We start from the raw sequence: 22,008 nt of genomic DNA, 5'->3' as shown, positions 1-22,008 counted from the left end.
TGAAAAATACATTTTGCCATCATGTATAACTTTCCAATAGAACTCATTCTTTCAGAAGTATGCTGCAAAGCACACTCATCTATTCTGATACTGGTGAATACACTGTAGTGCCCTTTCTCCAACTTGAAAAAGAAATCAGACTAAAATGATATAATATTAGCACCTAGAAAACTTGTACCTAGCTTTCCTTTACGATATTCTGTTTATGAAAGGAGAATTAATTCTTTTGTGATTACTGTGATTACAGCTCAAGACAGCCTTTTTTTTTTTTTTTTGGTCAGGCTGAGTGAGTCCTTTTGCAAATTCTGACTGTTAAAATCCTCTTCAGCTATATCCATGCTCACAAAGGCCAAAGTGATGTATCACCATTCAATAAATCTTAAAGCTAGGAAGTGGCGCTGTAGCTCAAGTGGTAGAGTGCTAACCTTGAGCTGAAAAGCTGAGGGACAGTGCTCAGGCCCAGAGTTCAAGCCCCACGACCGACCAAAAAAAAATCTTAAGCTAGTGGTATTAACTGTTAGTTTACTTAGCAAGGTCAGTCCTGGCTTAGTGACCTTGGTTTATGACAAACTGTTCAAAAGATTAGTGACTTCATGGTGCTTTTCCTTATGCAAATGCTGAAACTTGGGGTATAGTCAGTTCTTTATCTTAGTTCAGTTGTATGTAACTACTCAACTGTATAAGTCAGCTATCTTCCTCCTATTGCCTTTTTGAAAAATAGAAATAATAACTGGGTACCAGTAGTTCACACCTGTAATCCTAGCTAGTCAAGAGGCTAAGATGTGAGCATTGTGGTTTGAAGACAGCTTGGTAGAGAAGTATGTGAGATTCCTATCAATTAACCACCAAAACTAATGCTAAAGCACCATTTGTGAGTGAAAAAAGCTAAGGGCTGTGAGTGTAAAAAGCTAATAAAGTACCAGCACACACACACACACACACACACACACACACACACACCATAGATATTTATGATTTGATTCTTCCCAAAAGGAACACTTGAAAAATCATTTTTTTATAAGATACAGTGGAAAATGTGAAATGGATGGCCTTGTGTCATACAAGTCAAAGAGTAAGATCTGGTCTTTTTTTTTTTCCTTTTAAGCTAAACCAACAAGAACAAAACACAAATACAAAATCAAGCTGTTTAAAAGTTGAGTTAGAACTGAGAAAAAGGGCACAACAGTCATACAACTCTGTCTTCTTGTCAGTACTCCTATGTTAATAACACATTCTTAATAAACCTTGGGAAGTTTATAGCTGGCTTTGAGCATGGAAAGAGGAGTGGGGGGGGGGAAGGTAAGCCAAGTCTAACTGAGAAATAGACTGAATGAGGGTATGTGTGGAGAGATGCACCTGCCTTGATCTGGCTGGGTTCCCTGAGAAATGCCTGGCTTTATCCACAGTTCAGAATTCAGGCCCACACTTAGCAGTTGCTTCGTCTGACTGTGCTTTGGCAGGCTCCCAAAGGCCTTCCTCATCCCTATAAATGGTGTAAACAGTCCTGTGTTGCTGTCCCTTTCAGCTCTACATTTCTGTGATGGATGTTCTTTCCTTACTTTTTTGTTTGACAGGATCCTCTGCTGTCACATTTTTAAGTGACTTTCCTCAGAGGGAATTCCCAACTCTACCCAACACCCCAACCACCATCATACCCCTTCTCAGCTTGCCTGTCACTACCCTCTCTTCATAGCTGTCTGTGATTTCTAATTATTTAGTTTTCAATTGTTCTCACTGGGACTCATGCTATGCCTTCTTTCCCTAAAATGGCATCCTTAATTCCTATCTGCCTCTGCGTAATAATTTGAATAAGTGAGTGAGTGAATGAATGAGTGGATAGGTGGATGAATGAATGAATGAGAAAACATTCTTTCCCTCCCCAAAAGGAGCATGAGATGGAGTTGTGACTTGTTGCTTCTTGCCTGTGACTTCAAGGATTTTTATTTTTAGCAGTCGGTGGATGCAGGTGTGTTCTGCATATGATTTACTCAAGTTCTTTTGAATCTACTAGGACAGTTAGGTCTATATACTTTGCTTTAATATGTTTCTCCCCTGGGGATTTGCCCAAAATGAAGTGGTTTATTAGGACCTGCCTGCAAGAAGCCTGAAATGAAACAAATGATTGAGTTACATGACAAATGACTCTAGTAAGTAGAGTGCAATTTTCTCTTCCTTAAGGGGCTGGACTTCATAATAAGAACTTCTGTCATTATTTGCTAGGTAATTACCATCCCTGGCATTTGAAGTTATAAAAAAGAATAAGTATGTATTTAACAGTTCATGAGTCAGTGAAGAAGCGTGCTTATTAGCAGCATAAGACTTGACTTCACAAATGGAATCAAGTGTAAGAAAGAAACTTCATTTTTTGGGGGGAGGTGGGGTCCGGTCGTGGGGCCTGAATAATGGGCCTGGGCGCTGTCCCTCAGCTCTTCAGCTCAAGGCTAGCGCTCTACCACTTGAGCCACAGTGCCACTTCTGGCTTTTTTCTTTTTGCTTATATGGTGCTGAGGAATCGAACCCAGGGCCTCATGCATGCAAGGCAAGTGCTCTACCACTGAGCCACCTTCCCAGCCCCAGAAACTTTATTTTTTAAAAAATTAGCTTTAAGCAGTTGTACAAACGGGTTTCAGTTCCACATATTATTTTAAGAATACAATGCATCTTGATCAGTGTCACTCCTTCTATCATTCTCCACCATTTCCCCAAACCCTAAGTAGGAAACTTTTTAAAAAGAGCCCATATACATTCTCTCTCCTTCCTATTGTGTCCTGTGTGTGCATATGCACACATGGCTATTATAATAGGTTTCCCCCTCTAGTGCAATTTTTGCTCACTAGTAACCTGCCCATACAATTTCTCTACTTATTCCCACAAAAACAAAAAAATCAAATTGCGTGTGGGTTTTCAATTTTTTGTGTATAATAAATCAAATAGTAGAGGAAAATATTCCAATTGTTAAAAAATAAACTTACAAGATGCAAAAGTACTCTAAATTCTACCCATCTTATATTTCTTTTAAAAGTAACAAGGATTGCCAATTTGGAATATATCCTTCAAGAGCTCCCTCTCTGTATATGTAGTCATGCACAGATACAGACAGTTGCATAAATCAGGCCCTGGGTTTGATATCTCAGCACCACATAAGAAGAAAAAGCCTGAAGTGGCGCTGTGGCTCAAGTGAGCCCTAGCCTTGAGCTGAAGAACTGAGGGATAGCGCCCAGGCCCAGAGTTCAGGCCCTATGACTGACTGGAAAAAAGAAAAAAAAAAAAAAGGTGATCTGTATAGTAGTATGTATAGTGTGTGTGTATGTGTGAGAGAGAGTGTATATATGTGTTAGTGTGTTACACACAATGATGAGATCTTTCCATGTCAATATAGACAGCTTTATCTTTTTTGGCATGCTACCCAGGACTCTGATATGTGAATGGACCTGGGTTTTTCTTGTTAAAAATTATTCTGTGAGAAACAAGCAAATTGTTTTGTTTTTTTTTCTTTTTTTGATATAGAGGAAATTTAGAAATGTTCTGATACTGGACAAGGATATATATACCTTATCCATACCAGATTCTGTTTAGCATCATAGTAGTGTAATGACAGTCGTAAGTTACTCTTGTAAACAGACTGTAATGATTGGGAAACTGCAACCTTCTTGCAGAAAACATGTGTTTTCTACTCCTGGTGAATGGTACGTGCTGTAACTGAGTTACCTCAGAAAGATGTTTATCATCTATCATGAGTAATACACTGGGAACTAGCATAATTTTAAGTAGTGTTAACTCTCACAGGCATTTATTATGACATTTGGATAGAAGACTACTTTAGAAAACATCTTACATACTTATAGTCTTAAGGTAGCTCACTGTTACCAAAGTAGAAGGGCTGGACACAACAGAGATGAGGGATTTAAAATAAACCTTCACTTGGTTTTCAAGGACTTGGAATGTTAAAATAGAAACAAAATTGAAGCACTTTCCTTGAGTGGTAAACGCATTGCCAAAACACACCTTCTAAATGGATAACATTCATGCTGAATGGAAGGTAGATTTTCTTGAATGTTCAGTTGTTTTAAAACACTTAGATGGGCTGGGAAGGTGGCTCAGTAATAGAGTGCTTGTCTTGCATAAATGAGGCCCTGGGTTTGATTTCTCAGCACCACATAAGAAGAAAAAGCCAGAAGTGGCGCTGTGGCTCAAGTGAGCCCTAGCCTTGAGCTGAAGAACTGAGGGATAGCGCCCAGGCCCAGAGTTCAGGCCCTATGATTGACTGGAAAAAAAAAAAAAAAAGGTGATCTGTATAGAAAAAAAATGAAGGTCATCTAATGGGCCAGTTAGAGCACTGGAGTATACATCAACCAAGAGAGAATAAGAGGAAAAGTACCTGTGTATGCTTTAAATCCTTGCATACACGAGAATTAACCATTTCCATGTGTGTTGTAATTTTGCCTCTCTCAGGATTTTTGCTATGTAGTCTGCTAAAAGGGCTTCTCTGGGGGGGCGGAAATAATGGTTCTTGTAGGCTTGTAGGTAGACACCATATGGTATTGCTAGCCAATCCCAGCAGATGGTAATTGTGGTACCTCTTTAAAGGCAGTGAGTTATAAATATGGGCCTTTCTGCATCTGCACTGGGAGCATTCTCCCTTGGAGCTGTTAGGACTCAGTTTGCCTTAAATCTGCTTATGTGCCTTTTTTTCTAATATGGACATCTTAATTTACCAAGTTTGGCAGTTTTGGATCAAAAAGGGAAAATAATCCCTTAACTTATGATAAGCATACCCAAAGGCATACTTGAGTATACATAAGGCATTACTTATTTAGGAAGTGACTTCTTTGATTTAAAAGGTGTCTTAAAAGTCAAAATGGCTGGGTGCCAGTGTCTCATGCCTATAATCCTAGCTACTCAGGAGGCTGAGATCAGAAGATCATGGTTTGAAGCCAGCCCAGGCAGGAAAGTTTGTGAAGCTCTTATCTCCAATTAACCACCAGAAAACCAAAAGTAGAACTGTGGCTCAAAGTGGTAGAACACTAGCCTTGAGTGAAAACGCTCAGGGAAAGTGCCCAGGCCCTGACTTCAAGCCCTATGACCGACCAAAAGAAAAAAAAAAAATGTCTAGATGTTGTCCGATGCTGGTGGCTCATACCTATAATCCTAACTAGTCAGGAGACTGAGATCTGATCTGAGGTTTGGAGTTCGTAGCCAGGCAGGGTAGAAAAGTCTGTGAAACTCTTATCTCTAATACACTACTCAGAAAAAGCCAGAAGTGGTGCTGTGGCTCAAGTAGTAGAGTGCTAGCCTTGAGCCAAAGCTGCTCAGGAACAGCACCCAGACCCTGAATTCAAGACCCCAGGACTGGCACACACATATAAAATCAAGATGTAGACCCCTCCATAAATATATGCAATGCTTTTTAAACCAAATGTTGTGTGTTGTGTCTGTAACAGCGAAGTAGTGAGCAAATTGGCATCTAATAACATTAAAGAGAAAACTGAGTCATAGAAGAGTTTGGTGAACACTAATACTGGCTTAGGAATGGGAATGAAAGAGAGAAGAGACAAGCTGAGATTGGATATGAAAAAAACGAGTATCTACTTCCTTCTTGCCTGTGGAAGTCAGAAAGGTGGTGATGGCAGGGAGTGTAAAGGAAAGGTATGTTCCTGTCAAATAGCTCTCGTGCTGGGACCAATCAAATCAGGAATGACAGGAATGGAGGTAACAAGAGGGTGCACCTCAAGAGAAGTTAGGGGAAGGTACTGTGATTTGAGATTGAGGTAGTTCAGCTTAGCACAAGTCAGAGGCACATTCCTACCAGACAACAGGGGATTAGTTATATGTAGCACTTATGACTCTACATCGCCTCAATAACTAATTGGAAATGACTAGAATTCCACTTTCAAAAGCCACCTGAGGAAAAATACTACATCTTCTAGGTTTGAGACACTCCAGGTATATATGAGTCTCTTTTAAGATGATTCAGCCCATGTAGGTTTCCTGGACCAAGTTGATTGTCCAAGATCAAGATGAAAACATGTACTGGCATGGTCTCTCAGGATATCTAGAGCTGAAAAGGGACATGCAGAGCAAGAATGTCACCCTTCATTTTATTCCCTAGCAGACATACCGGAAGAATGTCCAGCAGATGATACAGTGTCTGATCCGAAAGCTCACCACGCTCAGCCAGTATGAGGAAGTTTTGGCAAAAATCAGCTCCACCTCCACAGATAGACTCACAGTTCTGAAAACCAAGCCACAGTCTATCCAGAGGGATATCATTACCGTCTGCAGCGACCCTTATACATTGGCCCAGCAGCTGACTCACATAGAGCTGGTAAGACTGTTGTCAGCACTGCCCTTTAGAATCACATTTGGTTTGTTTTGGCAACCAGACAATGTACTTGCCAGCAGTAATGTCAGCAGAGAGTTGTTAATAATCCAAGGGGGAGATAATCTACAAAATAGCCAAACCAGAGTTTGTTTAGGAATTTGACTCTGAATGCTTCTGACAATTTGGGAATTTAACTTGTAATAAATATGAATAAACAAGATTGAAAAGTGGAGCTTACTGAGCTTGTACAACTCGCACCTCTAATTAATTTCCCCATACTTCACTCAGTCTTCTATCCTTTGGAATGTTGACCTTAGCAGAAAATTGCCTCTGTTCAGACCCTTAGAGTGATGAAAATGTTTAGAGGTTAAAGTTTATTTTAAACTGGTGCAGTGACTCATACCTGTAATCCAGGAGGCTGAGATCGAAGTATTATGATTTGAAGTCAGTATGAACAGAAGTCTGAGAGACTCTTACCTTCAATTAACTGGCAAAAACAGGAAGTAGAGCTGTGGCTCAAGTGGTAGAATGCCAGCCTTGAGTGAAAAAGCTAAGGGACAGCACCCAGGATTTGCGTCCAAGCCCCAGCATTATACCCACCCCAAAAAATATCCTAAGATCTTATTTTATAATTTGCACTGGAATTAGGGGTGCTACCAAAGGTTAATTGAATATTGTTGATGGCTTGGATTTTTTCTTTCCTCCTTAGGAAAGACTCAACTATATCGGGCCAGAAGAATTTGTTCAGGCGTTTGTACAGAAGGATCCCTTAGACAATGACAAGGTAATCTCTCTATCCAGAGGTCAGCCCTGCAACTAGAAATGCAATGCCTTTAGCTTTAATAATGGATATAAGACATAAGAATTGAAACTATTTTGTTGTACATTTGAAAATGAGAACTTGCTTCTTTTTTCTTTTCCATTAGCTGTGTGTGACTCATGACATTTTCTTGAGCTTTGGTCTCTGAGTGTTTTTATAATATCACTAACTTTTTGCTAACCTATCGCTTACTTTTAGCTGCCTCTTCCTTCTTATGGAGAAACTTAATAAGCTCTTACAGCAAGTAGATGCTTGCATCTGTGGTGATGAGGGTGGAAGATAAAAGCATAATTGTTTTAGCATATTAAGCCAGAAAGAAAATAGAAAGGAATGCTCAGCTTATGGTTCAACAGCAGCAGGGGCAGGAAAGACAGGAAGTACATTCAGTTCACCAAGCAAGGTTCTTCACTGTTTTGCCTCTCTTTTAAGGCAAAACCCTCATGATGTCAAACCCACATGTAAGGAAAATAATACTGGAAAGGCATAGAAAATCAGTCTACATATATAAGAATTGTTTCCACAGTTACCTCCAGAAGTGTCTCGAATTGTTATGGAAAGGCTTTGTCACCCACTGATGAAAGTCCCCTTCAGGAGCTGGGGCCACAGCTGTTTTCCGGCCTTAGAATAGTTTCTGTTAGTGCAGGAAATGAAGAAGGTGCTTTGTGATAGAAAGCTAGTGGGTACTTTTGTGTGTGTCTTTTAGAAGGAAGGAAAGAGGTGATAGTGAACCTCTTCAAGCTTGACCTTGAACTTCAAGATGAGATTAACGTCTTTTGCTTTTGAATGAGATATCACTCACCACACTAATAATAACCAAGATAGGGTAGACTTCCATTTATTTTCGTTGGAAGGTATTTTGTTTCTTGGTGCATGATGCTTCAAAATTTCATCCTACAACTTAATTTGAGATGTGTGGATAGTAGTCAGGACTTGTAACCTATTAGTGAGATCAAGATTATAGGGCAGCCAAAATTCCTCCTATGAATTGTGTTTCTGAGGATGGATCCTAGCCAGAGTAACTTTGTTTCTTGAGCAAGGTATGTTATAAAAATGCATCAAAGTAAACTAGGCATCGGTGGCTAACACCTGTAATCCTAGCTACTCAGGAGGCTGAGATCTGAGGATCACAGTTCAAAGCCAGCCCTGGCAGGAAACTTCGTGAGACTCTTATCTCCAATAAATCACTCAGAAAACCAGAAGTGGTGCTGTGGCTCAAGCGGTAAAGCGCTGGCCTTGAGCTGAAGAGCTGAGGGATAGTGCCCAGGCCCGGAGTTCAAGCCCCACAACCTACCAAAAAAAAAAATGCATCAAAGTCTATATTCACTGGATCACTCTAAGAGATTTTGCTATTCTATAAGGATAATAAAGACTGTTAGGTTGGTGTTCCTTTCTCTCTGTCTCTCTGACTCTGTCTCTTCTCTTTCTCTGTCTCTCTGTTTCTTTTCTTTCTCTCTCTCTATCCCTCTGTCTCTGTTTCTCTCTCGCTCTCTCTCTCTCTCTTTCTCACACACACACACACACACACACACACACACACACACACGCACACTTTATCACCCATAAACTGGGAATGAAGATTCTATATTTTGTACAATGAGACCCTAATACATTCATTTTTTCCTCTCTCTCTTTAACACTTGTTCACTGCTTCTCTATAGAGTTGCTATACTGAGCGGAAGAAAACACGAAATTTAGAAGCTTATGTGGAATGGTTCAATCGACTAAGCTACTTGGTTGCGACAGAAATCTGCATGGTGAGGAAATCAGTTTTGTCTGCCTCTTCCCTGTTATATTCTTCATGCTTACTTTATGTGTGTTGGGTGTTCACAACTGCCTTTCACTGTCTTTTAACGCAGCCTGTGAAGAAGAAACACCGAGCAAGAATGATAGAGTATTTCATTGATGTAGCTCGAGAATGTTTCAATATTGGCAACTTTAATTCCTTGATGGCAATAATCTGTGAGTATTTTCTCAGTGAAATACGTCCTTTATTTTTATGGGGCCTATGAAATGTAGCCACCAAAAGTATGTGAATAGTACAATTTTACTAATGAGCCATGTTCTATTTTACTGGTTGCTTTTAGGGCACCAGCCTTAAGAGTAATTCTTATGTTTTTTAGATGGTTGAAGAACTGAACTGAATTATTTCATAATGTTCAGAATAGTCAGATTGGTGCACGTATACATCATAAATTTGCATAATTTATGTAATATTTTACATTTATCTCTGAAAGCTTTAAGTAGAGGCTGGCAATGTAGCTCAGAGGTAGTCACTTGCCTAGACTATACACACACACACACACACACACACACACACATACACACAGACTATACACAGAATATACACATGCATATACACACAATTATAAGGGAGGAATGTGTCTAAATAATTTTTAACAGACATTGGTAGCTTGTACATCAAGCCTTTTAGAAATATATGACCTGAGACTAAATCATATGGAAAAAGCTAAGCGTGGTGATTTCTGGAGTGAGTGAGGGGAAGAGACTGACAGGAAGTCAGTCCATGGGCGCTTTCTGGGATGATAGTATATTGCTACTGTATCTTGATTACTGTGAAGATACATAGACATCTATGTTTTCCAAATTAATTCTATGGTATATTTAGGATCAGTATATTTTTCTATGTGTAAATTTTACCTCAATTGGCAAGCTCCCTCTTCTTGATCTTAAATTATGGGTAGTGGTGGCATGGATGACATACCTGGATTTATTTAGGCTTGTGTGGGTTCCTTTCCCACTGCAAGTCACTGAAGTACGCAGTCATCATTTAGAGGAGGTAGCACAGCATGCTAGGAAGAGTGTGGATTATGGAGTCAGACCAGCGTTAGCTTCCCGTCTCTGTACCTGGTTAGCTGGATGAGGCTGAGGGAAATCCCTTACCCCTGGAATCAGCTTATTCTCCTGGGTTGGTCCAGTGGATATGTGAGATGCTAGATACAAAGCATGGGTAACTATGGAGATCCAGGTCAAGAGTTAGAAAACTACGACCTGTGACCTAGTCTGGCCCACTCCTGGTCTGCTTTGAGTTCTCACATTTTTTTAGATGATTTAAAAATGAATAATGTTTCTAATAATGTTTCTAAAATGTGAACATATTATAAATTCAGATTACAGTGTCCCTAAGTAAAGTTTTGTTGGACATAGCCTTGTTACTTGTTTACTTGGCTGTCTGTAGTTGCTCCTGCACTGAAACATGATAACATGACTGTTTATAGTGGCAACATAAACCATATGGCTTGAACAGTCTAAAATGTTTACTCCTTTTCCTTGTATCAAGAAAATGTACTCACCACTGCTCAGGGTAACTGATAGTTGAGATAAAGTTTCTTGGCTGAGGAAGAATGTACAGGAAAAAGTTGTAAAATTGGAGTTTGTTACTTATGAGTAAGATGTGGGTCTCCGTAACTTAAGAATATGCCTCTCAGGAGTATGTTAGAATTACTTTTCTTAATCTCTGTGTCAATTTTCTTCTCCCTCTATGCATTTAAAATGAGAAGCTGGCATGAATATGAGCCCAGTCTCTCGACTAAAAAAAACCTGGGCCAAAGTGAAGACTGCGAAGTTTGATGTTCTTGAGGTAAGAAAGAGTCTTACAGACCTAGAAGAGGGAAAGGGAAAGGAATTTGAATTGAGGAAGAAGGCTTTAGACTAGCCCTTTTAAAAGCAGAGATGTACATTTTGGGGTAATGGCCAAGTGCAGACATTTCAGTTGCATCATGTAATCTGGAGAAGAATCAGGCCCCTGAGTAGTGAAGAGTGTTGCTTCCTACTTGACCTACTGCTTTTTAGTGGCCCAGGGTAGGTTGGATTCCTTATCCCCAAGGAGTATGCATTACCCATTCTTTCAGCAAATTTAGCTGACCTATGAAAAGCCATGAGAATATACAATTCTGATGATAGGTAGAATTGTGCACAAGAGCATGTGTGTTTAATCCTATTCACCTCCCTGTGACCATGGAAATAGTAATTATTCTTTCCTGAGTTTTCCCTGAAACTGAGACTTACCATTAGATCTATGCTGCTTTATTTGTATTATCCAATACATTTATTTTCCTTCTTGCAAAATGATATGCTTTAATTATTTGTGAATGATTTGTGGTCAAGTGTAGAGATCAAGTTTACTATAAAGCATTGGGTCATAAGGCCTGGCTCACCATCACCTGGCCCATTGACCTTCACATGAGGGATGTTTTCCTAATGCTAGCATTTGACTCTATCTTACTAGTGTTAGCTCTGCTCTTAATAATTAGTGTAGGGGCTGGGAAGTTGGCTCAGTGGTAGAGCGCTTGCCTTGCATGCCTGAGGCCTTGGGTTCAATTCCTCAGCACCACATAAGCAAAAAGAAAAAAGCCAGAAGTGGCACTGTGGCTCAAGTGGTAGAGCACTAGCCTTGAGCTGAAGGGCTGAGGGACAGTGCTCAGGCCCAGAGTTCAGGCCCCACAACTGGACCAAAAAAAAATAATAATAATTAGTGTAAATACATATGGTTTAGGTATAATATTACCAAAGCTGATGTCAGATTTTTGTTGTAACACAAAGAAAACATTTGAGTTGTAGTGAGTTGCAATTGCACATTTGTTTATGAGAGACAAATTATATCCCTAATGAGCTTTCTAATTTATTTTGAGTTTTTATTGTCTAGGTAAATGTGATCTTGTGAACTTCTACAGCTGAGAAGTATATGGTTAATGCTATTTTCTCTTTACAGCATCAGATGGACCCTTCCAGCAATTTCTATAATTATCGAACAGCTCTTCGTGGGGCAGCACAAAGGTCTTTAACTGCTCATAGCAGCAGAGAGAAGGTATGCACTTACAATAGTATGCTATTCATGGTAGCATTGCTTTTACCTGTGTAGATCTAAGAGAGATGCATACTATAGAAATCTCATCACCAGCCACACAGGAAGGGAAATCTTAAAGGAAAATTGAATTATGGGGAACGTAAAGGTGACTTGGTAAAGAACTTGGCAAATATAGATAACTGTGTTATTGTTGCATTACTGAAATACTTACTCTGCAGTGCCTCTGAGTTGTGTACCTAGAAGTAAATTAAATCATATGCTGAGATGACTAATAGCGTTAGGGAGCAATTTGGTTTAATAGAAAAAAAGACATTTAAACACTGCACCAGGTCGCTGACTTAATGTAACCTTTTCTCTTTAAAGAATTAGCTTGCCTCTCACTATTAAGTCATTTATTTTCAGAAAGTAAGTTGGTTGCTATAGCATTAGGCCTGGTGTTACTAATTAGATATGTGGGTGGCAAAAAAATAGAGGGGTTATATCTGAGCAATTAAAGATCTTCTCCCTTTCTACTCTACTTTTAAGCAAGTTAGTACTCTCCTGTTTCTACCCTATGCTTGAATCTTAGGCTCCTTTCTCGTTGCATTTCTCTTTTATATTTCCTTCTAGAGGAAGGATAAATTGTCTTGATATTTGACTCTCATGTTACTTGGGATGTTTATACGTATTATGCTAAATGGTTAACCGAGGTTGCTTGATAGAGACAGTCCTCTGCTTTCTATCTTTTAACATGTATTTTCAGCAAATTAAAAAAAAAAACCAAGGGGACAAAATATTTCATGGTATCTAAGTCACTTCTCCCTAACAGCTTCCATCTTAATGATTAAAAATGAAAACAAACACAAAACCTATCTTCTGAAGATGCTAAATTGGATCTCAACCACATCTGATGTATTATATACACACGAGCTTTTGTTTTTAAATGAAGAAAACTTAACACTCACTGGAAAGTTTCTCAGGTTGTAAATTGTGCTTGTCAAAATCCCAGTATTGCTATGATTCCATGGAGAAAAGACCTAATCTGAGGGATTTCTTTTTTGCTTTGGAGAATCATCTCGTATATGGGAGGAGGCCTTCCCACTGAAGTGAAGGGATACAGGACCACATGCCCTTTCCCAGTGTTACATGCAACACACTTTGTCTTTTTGCCTGGACCCCAGTGATTAATTGTGGTTCTGCATAAATGCCGTGGGCTCCCATCTCAGATGCTGCTTCGTGGGCTACAGTAATTCTGCCGTCTAGCCTCTCCAAGAAATCTCACTTGTGGGACTCCAATAGCTTTTTTCAGGGGAAAAAAAGGCCGAAATATTTATTCTTTACAGAATATAATAAATTCTTTCTGCTTTCATTTACTTCTTTAAACCAATCTCGTGCCAGTTTATGAATTGTACCCTGTAGTTCAATGAAACAAGTGAAACCACAGCTATTCAAAGAAATGTGCCGTTTCTTGTTCACAATTGCTCCCAAGACAATAAGAATGAAAACATTTCTAGTCAAATGCATCTTTTACTCAAGAAAACTGGGATTCCTCTACTTTTTTTTTTGAGGTGAGGGAAGACTTTCTTTGGAATAAAGAAAGTCCTTATTTTATAATTTTCCTGGAAGCATAACTAAAAAATAGCATCTCTGATCTTTCAAATCTCAAATTTATGTGGTCAAAGTGGCCCATTTCCTAGTCCCTATTAAAGGGAAAAGCAAATATTTCTTCCACATACAAGCCCTGAAGTTCTTTCTGACTAACTCCTTTCCATCTGTGAATACTTGTGTCTCCAGGCTTTTAATCATTCCTCATAGGGTTTCATGATGTTCATTCTTTTGCTATTCTGTTTGTGTTCCTGTCAAGTTACTCCTGCTCATTAGTATTCCCTGCTAGGTGTGGAACTGATTATATCTATAAAGTACAATTGCTGACTGTCTAAGAATATTTTAAAAGAGAAATGGAAAACATCATTACTTGAGAAGTTCTCCCACTCATAACATCATCATCATCATCATTAAGACCTTGTAGAAACAAAATATTTACTCTCTCCTACTCCTATGTTCATTTAGTATGCATGGAAATCTGACGTCTGTGTATTCTGCTGATTCTTGCTATGTTAGATTGCATAGGGATCTTTGTAGACGGATATTCAGATCTGATGAGAATTATCCATGAATAAATGAGAAGCTGAAGAAACCTGTAAGATTACCTTCTTGATGTCTGTAGGCATTTTCTAACTAAGATGAGTTATGTTTTCCTTTCCATAAAAGAGTAATTCAGATATTCAAAAGAAAGTCTTGTGAGCACCCTTGAAAGCAAAAGTCATAGAAAGAACAATTCTTCCACCCAACACTAATAATTCACCTAGATAGATACATATGGCATGAACTTTGAAAAAGTTTAAATATACCTATATGAGTCAGTGAATGAATAACACTCCATGAATCTCATATCCCAGCACCAAATAATAAAAGTAATTGCTTAAAAGCTGTTCCAGGATACAAATATTACATCTTGATGATAATTTGGTTCTCATTTTCCTGGGGTTGTCTAAGATGATGTGTCTTTATTTTTGTCTAAGTACATACTCAATTTGGATAACAGCATGAAAGCAGACATAGCTAAAAAATAGACAAATGATATTGCCTGTGTTCTGGCAAAGTTCTCTTGTCACTATAATTTGAATTTCTTGTAATATTTTTCGTGTATTCCCAGATACTATGCTTTTGAATCCCCCCAAACCTCCAGCCACTTAAAAATATAAGAAGTGTGACTCATAGGCCATATAAAAAGGCTACAGTCTACCTTTTACCAGCAGCAAATAGTGAAGTCAGATTTTTTTCTTATTAGCTTCTCAAATTCTACATGTCAGTTTATGAGTACAATACATCTTGATCATTGTCATTCCTTTTATCATTCTCCCCATTTCTTCCAACTCTGCCCATCCCTTAATTCTCCTAGTGCAACATGTATGTACATGCACATATATGTATGTATTGAATATTATGACTGCTTTCTCTCATCCTTCCTCTTTTCTTTGTCTAACCCCTGTCCTTGACCTTACCATTGTCTATCCTGATACCTCAAATTCATTATGTTAGACTGTAACAGTTGTTCAAAAGAATTACATCATTGGAATTCTCCCCTGCACACACCATTCTTTAGTTAATACACTTGTGTATATATGCATATGACCCCATATATGCTTACATATATATATTTATAAATTAGATCTAAGTTTTACATATAAGATAAAGCATGTTGAAGCCAGATTTTAAAAATTATGTCTGAGTCCAAATCCTGTTGCTTCTCAGCCATAAGTATTCTTTCAACGAGGCAACAAGGTTCAGGTATACTTTCAATGCTAACACAGTAGAGCAATAGGCAGAAAAATTAGCAGAAGCTAGCCGGATCTTACTGATTTACCTGTGGAGACTTTACAGAGAAGAACAAATGATTAATGCATTGTACTTATAAACTGATAAACTGATTTATTGAGTGGTCACTCCATTGTACTAAAGATAATGAAAGATAATATAAAAAGTATATTCAAGAGAGCTAGTGAATTTCAATTTTGGTTATTTTCAGAGAGCGATGAAACAAAACTAATCAAAGCTTTATTCTTAAGTATCTTTTCTATTTTATTTTTAAAAAGTTGTAACTATAAAGGTAATGTAGAGAGGGGCTGTCGTTATGTAAATCAGGTAAAGAGGACGTTTCTTTTTGGACAGTGTCACCCCTTTCCTCGCTCTCTCCCAGTTTTTCTCTCTTGTCCCCACCCACAAGTTGTATAGTTCATTTTCATCATAGTGTTTAGTGAGTACCACTGCTGTATTTGTTCACCTTTTGTCCCTCCATCTCTGTCCCAACCCTTACTCTCCCAAAGACAGATAAATGAACAAACAAGACAAAAAGAAAAGAAAAGAAAAATAATAACAAAGAAAAAACATCTTGTTTTTATTTCCTGGAGTTCTTCATTTTGATAAATGTCATTTTGTATGATCAGATACACATAGGCATTGTGCCTTTGTGTTCCTCCCGTAAGAATATCCTCTTTTGGTCTCGTTGGGTGTTAATGCTTAGAGTCCTGTATAACTTAATCATGTCCTGGTGTTATTTTTTTTTTAATTTTTAAGGGAATATCTGCATTTCTCTTTACAAATGAATTGTTATTTAATGTTTGAATTTCTATAAGTGAATTGTTTTTTTTTAATATTTTTGTTCACAAGCTAGCAGTATGCTTTTCTTCCATTCATTTGGTGTAGACATACCACACAAAGTTATAAAACTTCAGAAACAGTCTGTGTTTAGTGTATTACTTATATTGTACAATTTTTACAATCATTAAAAATATTTTAGCATTTGAGAGGAAGGAGAAATGACCATACTAAGCCTTTTTCTCTGCTTTTTATGGATTCAATGAGATTTAGGGTATTTTCTTGAAGTTTACTACTTTAGGTTTATTAATTAAATACTACCTCATTGAACTAAAGAATCAAGGGAGGAAAGTATTACTGAAGTTCATTGTTTTTGAAAGCTTTCATTTAAACGTACATATTTACATTCTTCCTTCACTTCAGCACATCTCTCTCAAAGCAAATTGTGCCAGGTACTTTTCTTAGGTGATTTTTCCACCGCAGCAGGTGCTGACTTGTTCTCTAATACACAGGCCAGGTTTACTTAATGGGAAGTTTATAACAACTATTGCCTGAAGCTCCAAGCTCTCTCATTATATTGAGCAATGCCTTTAAGGGTCAAAATAAAACCATCTGAAGCAAAAATAACCCCAAACTAAAATGGAGATGTCTAAATGATGTAGCTATAGAATCTGAAATGAAGGTGGATCATGTATTTAAGGTTGTGCTGTGTTTAAGAAGTTGCAAAATAAAAATAAAAAAAATCTTTTAGGTATTTTTTCTTTAATAGTAGCTAGAATGTTCAGATTTTATTATCCGTTGTGGCATTGGGAGAATAGGAGAATCCATAGGAAAAGGATCTGTTTCCCAACACTACTTTTTCTTGCTTTGTTTGGTTATTAATGCCATTCACAAAATGTTAAAAAGGAAGAAACTGCTGTATGCAAATCAAAGTACCTTAATTTTCTGAGGTCTTTTGTGCAATTCATTTAATGTTGTTCATTAATCCCTTGTACTATTGGATGAGAGGTTTAAATGTTTTGTTTACCCAGACAAACTTGAATCTTTTGTTTTTTTCTAGATTGTGATACCATTCTTCAGTCTCCTAATCAAAGATATTTATTTCCTTAATGAGGGCTGTGCCAACCGCCTTCCAAATGGCCATGTCAATTTTGAGGTGAGTGTGAGCAAGTAAAATGTTTGTCAGTGAGAGCACAGACCGTTTCTCAGTATTGCATGCCAGGCCAGGCAGCTAGAGATAGCTCTTTAGTTCCAGGAAAACAAAACAAAACAACTTTCTCTTTCCTTGTTCTTTTGTAAAAACTCAACAATACCAAACCACATAGAGTAGCCACAGCGTTACTATTACTACATGATGAGGAAGAGGACGATGGGAGAGAGCATTAGTAAATTTTACCTGCACCTAGCCAGCAGATACAGTTTTTGTTAATTTTTTTAAAAAAAATTGTAATTAAGCAGTTTTAAAACAACACACGCAATTTTTGATGACTCCCTTTAAAATTTTTATATTCTCTCCTAGAAATTTTGGGAACTGGCCAAACAAGTAAGTGAATTTATGACATGGAAACAAGTGGAGTGTCCATTTGAGAGGGACCGGAAGATCTTGCAGTATCTCCTCACAGTTCCTGTCTTCAGTGAAGATGGTAAGGCCATTCTGTTGGATTATGGAGCATACCCAGATCTGCATTTAGAAAACTAGAACACAGCTGCTTGACGCTTGATTACTCCTCGTGTATGAGATCATTCCTCTGTTCTATTCCATCTTAGGGTGTTTGGTTGCACAGATAGCCTTGGGATTTGTCCCAAAAAGATTTTCATTTAGTATTCACTCCTATGCACTGTACTTCCAGGTCTGTCTGTCTCTCTGTCTGTCTGTCTGTCCGTCCGTCCGTCCATCCATCCATCCATCCATCCATGCATCCATCTATCTATCTATCTATCTATCTATCTATCTATCTATCTATCTATCTATCTATCTTATCTATCTATATTTTTAATACCTGATCTGCTTTGGGAAAAAGACATTTGAAAGTGATTTTTCTTATTTCAATTTGTTCCAATGAGGGAAAGGTGTTTTGTGGTCTATTGATAGTCCAAGTAATGAGAGTTAGGAACCAAAACACTGACTTGCTATCCTTTGCTCCCTGAAAATAATGGAAAATCTTGATCTGTTAAAAATTAGGGAAATGGAAACAGAAAAACATGATTGGATATATATAGAAATAATTCACCGGAAAAGATTAGAATAAAAAAAACCTTGTTTTTTCCTATTTATTTTGTAATTATCCTAAAATTCTAACAATCAGTATATCTATTGGTTAATAATACCTTATAGTACATTGATAGTGTCTACAGTAAGGAGTGAAGAGAATTTTAAGTTAGCATTACTATTACTAGTATTACTACTACTATTCCTTGATTTTAAAAAGTAAGAAAAGGCTGGGCACTGGTAGCTCATAACTGTAATCCTAGATTCTCAGGGGGCTGAGATCTGAGGATCATGGTTTGAAGCCAGTCGAGCAGAAAAGTCCTCCTGAGACTTATCTGCAATTAACCCCAGAAAACTGGAAATGGAGCTATCGTAGAGTGGTAGAGTGTTCACTTTGAACAAAAGAGCACAGGGACAGCACCCTGGCCCTGAGTTCAAGCCCACAACTGACCAAAAAAGAAAAAGAAAAAAATATTAGAAAGATGAAAAAACTGGCCTAAAAATGTAAGGATTCAAATAACAACCAAAAAAAACCCAGAGTTCCAGGGGATGGCTGACAGTGACGAGGCCTCAGTACTGAAGCAGTCTTTTCCTTGGTTAATTGTAGCTCTCTACTTGGCTTCTTATGAGAGTGAAGGACCTGAAAACCACACAGAGAAAGACAGATGGAAGTCTTTAAGGTAGGTTTCATTTCTTCTCATGGTTGTGCAAATCTACAGGAAATAATGGTTTTACCTGAAAAAAAAAAAAAAAGCCAACATGCATCCCATGGGAAACCCAGGCTACCTTTTTCACTTTTTGGAATCTTAACATTCTGGTCATTGAATCTTTGTAGCTTGGAATTTTCACTGCCATCATTCAGTGTACTGCTTTTTAGTTTTATTGCTTTTCATGTTATAATAGTATTATATTGGAGTTGAAATTACCATGCAGTAGGGCTAAACATGTGCTAAAAATGTAAATCTTGAAAAAACAAGCCGTTTTCCTTTGCCTAAAAGATTAAAAGATCAGTTCTTATTTCTGAATCCTTTTGACTTGAGATTAAGAAAGGGGAGGGGGAAATGTGAGACTAAATTCAGGTTAAAGTTGGTAAGTTTGGGGTGTTATGGCAATGAACTCCCTTCTTTACTTTGATGAAGAGAATTGGGACTTTAAGAACCATCAGGAGTTTTTTACTCAAATTTTTTATTATGTTGCTATTTTATTAGCATTTTTCAAACAAAACTGGTATTTGTACTTTAGGCATTTAAAATACTCTAATAGGTAAAAGCAGCCCCAGGTCAAGATATAATGTAGTACTATCAAAATTGCTTTACAATACACACTTTTCTTCCCCTTCTGCTGGTATTTGAGCTATTAGTTGGGTCTTCTACCACTTGAGCCATGCCTCTACTTATCTCTTTTTGCTTTAGTTATATTTTGCATAGGACCTAACGCTTTTGTCCTGGCTGAACAGTACCACAGTCCTCCAACATGCAATTACTACTCTCTTCCCCTTTTTGGTTTTACCTATGTAAAATGAAATTTAAAACTTGGAAAAGAGAACATGTATACTAAACAAAATGTATGGATCCTGGACCTAAAAGCTGCCATCAATCTTACACGGTCTTCTTTATTTTATAGGTCCAGCCTGTTAGGCAGAGTTTAACATATAGAAGCTGCCTGTTGCTGTTGCTGTTGCTGCTGCATGGTGCAGACCACAGAAAGGCTGGCCTTTGTTTTCTGGCATCTCCTCCTAGGACAGATCATGGAGACCCCTCAGCCCTGGGAGATCCCAGATCAACAAAGCAAGAAAGCCCACTGCAGAGCAGATGGGAAAGTCATTTCCCACAGCTGACAGATTGACTCAAGGTTTTGTGGGACTGAAATGTTCACTGAAGACACTTGAGAAAGAATCCTCTAAAGATCCTGGCTCTGACATGATTCATCTTTTGGAATTTCCATGTGAATCACAGCTCTGCACCTGGATGGAGTTTTCTTTTGTGCGTGTGTGTGCTTTGCTTATTTGGTTGAACATTTGCTGCTAATGGGACTTACTTGGCTGAGCACCGGCTCTTAGGAAGCCCATGTTTCTTTGTTAATTTAAATGAAAAAAAGGAGAGGAGTGAGGGGAAATCCCCCTCAGTTTAGATCTCAGACCTCAGCCAGGCTAGGGAAGACTGGTTTGATGCCAACCATGGACTTTACTTCCTTTAGTATGTGTTGTGTTGTAAATTCCTCTCCTCCTTCTTCCTATGAAGTTTTGAGTTGGCTGCTGGTTAGCAAACTCCTTTTTACCCATATAAGTTATTTAATATAAGAATGAAGCTTAACACTGTGGTAGGAAAATAGCCACTAGGAAGAAAAAAAAAAAAGCAGAGTTTGTCATTGGACTGCTAACCAAGCTAGAGGGACCTTTGGCTCTCTTTGCCCTTCTGGAACTGTTTACAACTAACTGACCACTGTGTTCTACAGATGTATTGTTGTTTTGTAGTTTTTTTGTTACTTAGTTTTCCATGATGCCTATTTTTTTTTCCTTGTACATTTAAGTTATCTGACTTTGAAGGTTTAATGACAAAACAAAACCCTGTCATAATTACAGGTTTATTTTCTTTAACAGACTAATTTTTATGGTTACTTCTTGGAGTCTGTTGGTGACTAAACCTATAAACAAAGAGTAAATTGGAAAAGTGACCTCCTCACCCTCAGCAAGTGAATCAAAACAGCTGACAAATATGTTGATGTGGAGACAATGATGGATCTGCTTGTGAAATAGTTCAGCTTGTTAAACATCTAAATCGATCTATAGTTGCTCTGCAAACAGCTATTATGTATCTTTACTCTAGGAGAAACTGTAGAGTAGTAATCTGTGCTAATGAAAAGCAAAACACCATGTTCAAACCAGAGCTGTATCTGGAAACCTCCTTCTGTGGTTGCCAGAACCAAGCATGTGTGTGTGCTCTGCTTCACCGCAATGGGTCTAAAGTGTCTCCAACTTGTCCTTTTACAACCATCAATATAATTCCCACTCTGCTGCCAGGAGCTGTGGTGTCCTTCTTTGTGTTTATGGATGGGAATGTGGGGTGGGTGGGCATGGAATCACAGGAGTTCCATTTCTTGTGACCAGCTCAGAATGTCAGCTGTAAGAAAGTAACTTTTAGGAGTATGTGCAGGGATACTTATTTTCTAAAACTGAAGCATATTAAACATTTAATGAATAGCAAGGGCCAGGTACTTTCTAAATATTTAATCACAGATAATGTGATCATCACCATAGTTTTTTTTGATAAATGTATATATGGTAAGTTGTTCATGGCCACATGACTAACAAGAAGCACAAGGGTTTGAACCTTCTACTTCCAGAGTTCAGACTTCAACCACCAGCGCATCTCAAACTTCAGTATCCTTGTACATTGCCTGGGGATTTTATTTAGAGTTTAGAACTGTAGATCTGCAGTGAGGCCCCAGAAGATACTGAAACTTTTGGACCTGGATTCTACTTAGTGTATAGACACTCCTGTCTCTTTTGTTCCCAGAGATTTTGGTGTTTTTTTTTTTTTTGGTCGATCATGGGGATTAAACTCTGGGCTTGGGCACTGTCCCTCAGCTCTTCAGCTCAAGGCGAGCGCTCTACCGCTTGAGCCACAGTGCCACTTCCAGTTTTCTGAGTGGTTTATTGGAGATAAGAGTTTCACAGACTTTCCTGCCCCGGCTGG

At 38.2% G+C, this 22,008-nt stretch overlaps 1 protein-coding gene across 2 annotated transcripts in view; it reads left to right on the top strand.

Annotated features, from left to right (window-relative positions):
- The window catches only part of Rasgef1b (RasGEF domain family, member 1B), a 37,108-nt gene extending 15,774 nt beyond the window's left edge, over nucleotides 1-21,334 (top strand). Inside the window, exons 5-14 of one of the 2 annotated variants that reach the window (XM_013020242.1) lie at nucleotides 6,113-6,325; nucleotides 7,032-7,106; nucleotides 8,801-8,896; nucleotides 8,999-9,101; nucleotides 10,661-10,740; nucleotides 11,872-11,967; nucleotides 17,165-17,260; nucleotides 17,624-17,747; nucleotides 18,921-18,993; nucleotides 19,937-21,334. In XM_013020242.1, the coding sequence (XP_012875696.1) occupies nucleotides 6,113-6,325; nucleotides 7,032-7,106; nucleotides 8,801-8,896; nucleotides 8,999-9,101; nucleotides 10,661-10,740; nucleotides 11,872-11,967; nucleotides 17,165-17,260; nucleotides 17,624-17,747; nucleotides 18,921-18,993; nucleotides 19,937-19,961 (981 nt within the window). In that variant the 3' untranslated portion in view covers nucleotides 19,962-21,334. Of the gene's footprint in view, nucleotides 1-6,109; nucleotides 6,326-7,031; nucleotides 7,107-8,800; nucleotides 8,897-8,998; nucleotides 9,102-10,660; nucleotides 10,741-11,871; nucleotides 11,968-17,164; nucleotides 17,261-17,623; nucleotides 17,748-18,920; nucleotides 18,994-19,936 lie in introns of both variants that reach the window. The other variant, XM_013020241.1, reaches the window with a different exon arrangement.
- The last annotated feature ends 674 nt before the right edge of the window (nucleotides 21,335-22,008 follow it).

Source organism: Dipodomys ordii, unplaced genomic scaffold (genome assembly GCF_000151885.1).
Source record: "Dipodomys ordii isolate 6190 unplaced genomic scaffold, Dord_2.0 Scaffold49, whole genome shotgun sequence".
Taxonomy (NCBI): Eukaryota; Metazoa; Chordata; class Mammalia; order Rodentia; family Heteromyidae; genus Dipodomys; species Dipodomys ordii.
The sequence above is the reverse complement of the archived record's forward strand: the minus strand, read 5'-3'. Positions and strand labels throughout refer to the sequence as shown.